Genomic DNA, 7,100 nt, shown 5'->3' on the forward strand with positions numbered 1-7,100 from the left:
CTTCTATCGTCTCAAATCTCCTTCCCTTTAGCTGAATTTTCATCTTTGGGAAGAGGAAGAAGTCACACGGAGCTTAGAAAGGAAGTTGGGGTCGGTTCTTGCAAGATCTTTGAGCTCCTGACAAACGAGAAGTCGATTCTGCTTCTGGTCCTCAGACAGGAGCCTTGGCGTCGCATGTGGAGTTCTTCCTTTAGAATCAGCTGACAGGTCCCATAGCCTATCCCAACAATGTCGCACAAGTCGTTGATGGTACGACGTCGATCTTCGTGAATGGCCTGCCGAATCTTTGTAACATTTTCGGGCGTTGTGCTCGAAGATGGTCGTCCAGAACGCTCGTACTACATCCGGTTCGCCCTCTATTGACACAGTCTGGAAACTTTCTGATCGCACCTCGTATTACAACTGGTATTGTAACAAATGAATTTTCAATTTTGTTGACAGGTGCTGTCTCACGTCGCCTACATCTCGTGTGCTTGGGGATTAGGCACAGCCATTCTGCTGTCTGCGTACGTGTTTTTCATCCCCGGGAGGCCATACAGCGCACTTGAGGCAGCTTTGTACGGACCCTTACACCGCATCGGCTTCGCTCTAGCAGTGTCCTCCTCCTACATAATTGTCTCTTGTGGACAGATTGGTAACGACATTTCCACCCATTGCCCCTATTTCAGCAATAAGTCGCACTGCCCCGCCCCAAAAGAATCAAATTAAGATGAATTACAGGTATACTTTTCGAAAGACATCTCTGACCTTGGGTGAAAGTTACTTAACACAAGCGACCGTTGAACCATCTGAATTGCGGGGAGAATCGATAGTCCATAAGTCGTCCCCCCCCCCCCACATTTTCTCTTTCCATAATTCCTACCAGACGTCACAGCGCAAAATTCCAGAAGACATCAACTTAATTCTCGTATTCGATTACTTGTAAAATTTACAGAACATGTTTCATTATATATTTTTTTGTTAAGGTTCATTTAAAACCTCTGTATATAATTCATCCTGTGTTCCAGAAACATACCAGAGGTTCTTCTCGTCGAAACCTTTCGTCGTACTTAGCCGTCTGACATACGGAGCTTACTTGGCACACACAGTGGGTCAGCTGTACGACCAGGGGACGCTCAGAGTTCCGCGGTATCTCTCAGTTTACACGGGGGTAAGTAAATCAACACAACGACGTTCATTAGGTCAGATTTCTTAAGCAGGTCATTCATAATTAAATTCCGCTGATATTTTCCTCCATAGATCATGTTTTGTTTGGACCTAAATGTATTTGTACCACTGAGACCATAAAATGCATTCCTGTATTAACTGAAACCTAGTCCTAGTCTTTCTATAGAAGCTTACAGTTGCTCAGCTTGTCAAATCATTCTCTGATGGTTCATTACCTCGTCCTAATCAGAACAACGGAGTGTACTCCCTTCTACAATATTGTTTAGGTTAATTTTAGTAGACTCTTACACTTTCATCAACAGGAAGGTTTTCGAATCGATATATTTGTCTTCTCCAAATGCGTGCTACAGTTCTGCCAATCTCCACATTCTTGGTTAGAAAGTATAAATATAAAAATTATAATTACTACAGTTTGATGTTGTCCGTTTATTTATAAAGATTTCGTTTTATTTTATTAACAACGATAATTTTCTGACATAAATACATGATAATACAAATGTTTGCAATATAACTATAAATATATATTTTATTTCAGGTTTGGTTAACGCTTACCGACATCGTGTTTGCGTTCGGACTTTCATTTTTTCTGCTATTACTTATCGAAGCACCTTTCAGATCCTTGCAAAAAGTTATCGTTAAGCGATAAATTTGATACTTATTAATTAAAGAGAATCATTCAGGAGAAGAAGATCTGACTAGCTGAATTCACCCAGTGTGTTCGTCTTTAGTGTGCAAAAGACACGTTACTTCTTCATGTAGGGTATTATTCCCCAGACAGTAATTAACAGTTATCAATAGAACGAGTTTGACAATATTTATTCTGCATATATTTGTCTAGTTTTTAAACTTGTCCAATTGAAACGTTTCTTCATAAAAAGTTTGTAAGTTTACTGGTCGTCAATGCGAACGTACGAGGGAAATTAAATTTTACCACAGAACCAGAAAATTCTTCCTCACATTATGAACTCAATGTAAACGTTATCGTAACTGAAGTACGTAGTAGCGACGATTTCAAAAGATCAAGAGAATTTTGTGAATTCAGTTGGTCTGAAAATGCGCTACTGCTTACGTCTGGGTGTAATAGATTGTTTTAAAGCATTTATGTGATCTTATAGATCAAAACGTTAGCCTTAGTTTGATCATTTCAAATTTTGCAGAGAAACTTAATTTCTTGCATTATAAAGAAATTATTTTTACATTACTGATGATACAAAATATATAATCGTGTCACTTCACTTTATATTCAAACAGATCTGTTATTTGTAATGAGTATTATATACAGAGTGTCCCATAAATCCAACTCCATAAGGAAACTATGTTACTTTAAAAAAACGCGAAAAAGCAAAGATAAAAAGTTGCTGGAAATTACGAGTTTCCAATCTCATCAGTTCGGAATTCTTAACTGGGACCAGCTAATATGGCTACTTTCTGTACAATACAATTAATAAAATGTTATAGCCACGTTGCCACATTAATGACTGCGAAATGGTGATGGGGGTGTTTCCAAATCAGAGATAAGAGTCAGTGAATGAAACAGAAAACAGCTACAACACGAAATACGTAGTAATTAAAACCAGGAAAACAAAAATGCCTAGCGAAGGGACGTAACAACGTCGCTACATCGCCATGATTTTGCCACGTACTGATGGAGACACAAAATTTGCAACAAAATTTCCGCCTTTATATTGTTCGGCATTTTGACAAATAACAGAGACCTCCTACAGCAGTAGATTTATATGTCATTCTATATATATATATATAAAATACATACTACGAATAAAATATTTTGTTACAACATAATCAGAATGAATAAAATATTCTCTCTGTTATAACAACAAGCAGTTTTAATTGGATTTATACCCGTGGTTTCTATTCTAGTGTTTGTAAATTTCTTAAAATATTATGCCATAAATTATATTGGCATACGTTTGCATTCGGAACAGACCAACATTATGACACTATACAAAACTGATTATTTTTCCGAACAAGCTTAGCATTTAATTAACAATCACTGTCTAGTTAAGTAATTACTATTGGAAATAAAACCTTTTACTTTCTTAAAACAAATGTAATACATAGACATTACCAGGGGTTACAAGAAACTCTCAAATAAAACATATAAATACAACAGAGGCCCACTCTCGGCAATACTCAATTCGTCTCCTCGGCTTCGACAACCCCGAGGGACCAAGAATGACTCCAAATCACAGTGGTTGCCCCGTTCACCAACAAAACAATTCCAATGACAATCTGGACGGGCAACTACTACGAGAAAACACATACAAACCAATGCCACCTCGAAGGGAGTGCCCAGCCGGAGAGACGTTGCCGATCGAATCTGTAGCTACAGCCAGAGAGAGTGTCTGTGTTCTGTCGAGAAGGGTTCAGCCCAAATCAGTCCCCCCTCCTAAACCAGCTTAACCTTCGCCATTAGAACCACAGAGCCGGATGTAGTCGGCTCAAATATTCCTCCGTGTGGCGGTCAAAATATATTTTTGACACAGGCGTTTGCCGCCATCCCTTCCATCAAATATCAGATCCAGCTTCCACAGGGAAACACCACCACATGCGCGTTACACAGCACCGGGTCCCAGGAACCGGCCATACCAGCGGCCAAATTGATTCCAACCGTGACTTGTCCGCAGCGAACCACACCCACGTCCATTCCACTCGGTACGGTCCCATAGGTGTCCTCCTAAGAGACCCCATCGTCCCAGTGGATATTGTTCACAGCTGACAGGGGTTCTACCATGCAGCAGCCCACATTGCAGGGTCCACATCAGTAGTCTTGCGAAGATAATCATCTTTTCCACGAGATCGTCATTATGGAATTAAATCCACCGACGGCCCATCCGGGAGAAATCGACGAAATAAAGGAACTGTACGTGGCCATGCGCGAGGGGAAGGCATAAGACAGATGCAAATACAACTCCAAACCTAATTCTCGCCAGACACACCTCACACAAAAACGAATACACACAAATTATAGCCTAAATTTCTGTAATTCACAAATATGAGCCTTTCCCAATGTCCGGATTAGCTAATAATACATTTTCTTTCAAAAATGTTGCAATCACCACTGGATTTGACTACCTGAGCACTAGTTTGGACGAAGTTTCGCGGACTCGGGAACTCATCAAATTCAATCGATACACCACCGTATCCCCTATTTTGAACGAATTTGGAATGCGAGCTTCATTGAAACTTCGTGCAACCCTACGATTCGCTGCTTTCAAATTCTCATAAGCTTGAGTCCAAAACGACTTATTGGAAAGACCTTCTTCATGCAGTTCAGGGCTCAAATTCCAATTCGCTTCTAAAGGTGACTTAATTTCCTTTCCCAAAATTAATTTAGCCGGGGTAAAGTTGGTACTCTCATGAACGGCAGTATTAAATGCTAAACTCAAAGAGGGAAGATCTTCATCCCACGACTTCTGGGAACTATGATGAAAAATTTTCAATGCAGGCTTAAGGTTAAGTTTGACTCTTTCAGCCAGCGATCCCTGAGGTTAAAAGGCATCGTGTTTATTCGCTTAATCCCCGACTTAAAACACAAATTACAAAAAACTCTAGAACGGAAATATTTGGCATTGTCCGATACCACTGAGGCGGGGATACCATAAGCCGGAAAGTACCGACGTTCCAAAACGTCGCTAACCGTTTTCGCCGGGTAGAAAGCAACAAAATTAGAAAATCCATCTAGCACAACCAAAATGGCTTGATTTCCTCTATTGGTCTTAAACATCGGACCCATGAAATCAATGAAGACTCTCTCCAACGGACGAGATAATGGGATTGCCAAATGAAACCCAATTTGAGTATTCTGATCGACCTTCGCTCGCTGACACAAGTCACAAGTCTTTACATAACTATACATCTCATTCCACATCTTGAGCAAAAAGAAATTATAAGTGATCTTCTTTAAAGTCCCGAAAAGGGAGAATCATGGAAATACATGACCAACGTCTTTCGTAGGGGAGGAGAGATATAATAAAGCCTTCGCTTAACTCCTCTCGGTTGATAGCAAAGGAGATCCTGGTCTACACGAAAGTTACCTGTCACCAACTCAACATTTTACCCCTTCTCTAGGAGATCCAAACAGAAGGGATCCCGCTTCTGGTGTTCCCCAAGAGAAGAATACACTAGGGACCACCTTTGTAACACAGAAATGTAACTCCCTTCCGGTTCAACGGCCTCCCGTTCTTCAAACATACGGGATAACCCATCAGCCACCACATTATCAACTCCCCGAGTATGTGTGACTTAAACTTAAAATGCGCGAGTCTCAGTATCCACCGACTTACATCTTTAACCCTTCTAAGTAGAAAAACCAGAATCAGATTGTCACACTGTAACTCAAATTCCTTATGCTCGAGGTAACTCCTACACTTTTCACAGCCGAATAACACTGCCAAACATTCCTCCTCAGCAGAGGACAAAAGTCTACTATAAAACGAGATAGGAGCTAGTGGCCTATTGACTCTCTGATTTAACAACGCGGAAAACCCCAGAGTGACTAGTATCAGTCACCAAAACAAATTCCTTGCCAATGTCGGGGATTTCCAATGCCGGCGCCTCGCACAGTGCCTCCTTGAGAGAGCCGAATGATCCTTGCAGCTCCTGTTAACACAAACTGAACCCGTTTCTTCTTCAAAGCGTGCAGCGGGGCAGCTTTCCCGGAAAACTCCGGAATAAACATAGCATAAAATCCGACCATTCCGATGAATCGGCGAACAGCACGCGACGTCCTAGAACGCGGAAATTTCATCATCGCCTCAATGCGCTCCGGGATGACTCGCACTCCACGTGAGGACACATAATGGCCCAAATACTTAATTTCACTAGTCCCCAGAGTAATCTTGTCTTTATTCAGGGTAATCCCAGCCTGCTGGAGACGGCAAAAAACCTCCCGAAGATGACCCTCGTGCTCGGCGATAGACGAGGAATAGACCAAAAGGTCATCCATGAAATTGAACAGGTATTTCTCCTTCAGATCCAAAAATAAATCATTCATCACAAGACTCAAACCCTGGCACCCCAAGCTAATCCCCATGGGCAACTTATTAAATTCGTACAACCCAAACGTTGTGCAGAATTCCATAACCCGTCGGCTAGAGGAAGAGAGTGGAATCTGGTAGTAAGCGAAATTTAAATCCAACACGGAAAATACCACCGAACCACCAAACTGTTGGAAAGCCTGGTTTATCTTTGGTAACGGATAAAAATCATAAACGACCTTCGCGTTGACTCTACGATAGTCCACTACCAAACGGAACTCACCTCCCGCCTTGGGCATTAAGACTACCGGGTTGGCATACGGAGATTTGCTGGGACGTATAACTCCCCTTTTTAGCAGGTCTTGAACCAAGTACTTTAGAATTTTTAATTTCGGCGAGGCATAACCCAATGTACGAGGTGCGATCGGAAAGTTTCAAGACTGTGTCAATAGAGGGCGAACCGGATGTAGTACGAGCTTCTGCCGCTAGGGTGTGCGGCCTACATTCATAGTGAATCAGTGTGTCAGCCGGCATCATCGAATTAGCATTTGTTCTTAGTTACGGGCGTTTTGGTAGTGCATTACACCGACCCCCCTGCGATTTCGGAATGGCGTGTGCATCAAATTTTGCCAAAGACTCGCCAAAACGGCTACGGAAACCTATGAAATGCTAAAGCAAGCATTTGGGGAGTTCGCAATGGGTCGTGCACAAACTTTTGTGTGGCATTCACGTTTTAAAAATGGCCGAACCTCTGTCGATGATGACGAGCGTTCTAGACGACCATCTTCGAGCACAACGCCCGAAAATGTTACGAAGATTCGGCAGGCCATTCACGAAGATCGACGTTGTACCATCAACGACTTGTGCGACATTGTTGGGATAGGCTATGAGACCTGTCAGCTGATTCTAAAGGAAGAACTCCACATGCGACGCATC

The 7,100-nt window shown here is 41.9% G+C and overlaps 2 protein-coding genes across 10 annotated transcripts in view; one reads left to right on the forward strand and one right to left on the reverse strand.

Moving 5' to 3' along the window:
* LOC110836532 (nose resistant to fluoxetine protein 6-like) overlaps positions 1 to 3,150 on the forward strand; it is a 94,841-nt gene extending 91,691 nt beyond the window's left edge. For both annotated transcript variants that reach the window (XM_087354931.1, XM_087354930.1), the window contains 3 exons: positions 442 to 634; positions 1,008 to 1,150; positions 1,703 to 3,150. In XM_087354931.1, coding sequence (XP_087211057.1) covers positions 442 to 634; positions 1,008 to 1,150; positions 1,703 to 1,813 — 447 coding nt within the window. In that variant the 3' untranslated portion in view covers positions 1,814 to 3,150. The remainder of the gene's footprint in view (positions 1 to 441; positions 635 to 1,007; positions 1,151 to 1,702) is intronic.
* Slob (Slowpoke binding protein) overlaps positions 1 to 7,100 on the reverse strand; it is a 543,833-nt gene that overhangs the window by 427,811 nt on the left and 108,922 nt on the right. The gene's annotated exons all lie outside the window — the stretch shown is intronic.

Source organism: Zootermopsis nevadensis, unplaced genomic scaffold, assembly GCF_977971745.1.
Source record: "Zootermopsis nevadensis isolate Lab colony 2312 unplaced genomic scaffold, Znev_1.0 Znev_ptg000024l, whole genome shotgun sequence".
In the NCBI taxonomy this organism is placed as follows: Eukaryota; Metazoa; Arthropoda; class Insecta; order Blattodea; family Termopsidae; genus Zootermopsis; species Zootermopsis nevadensis.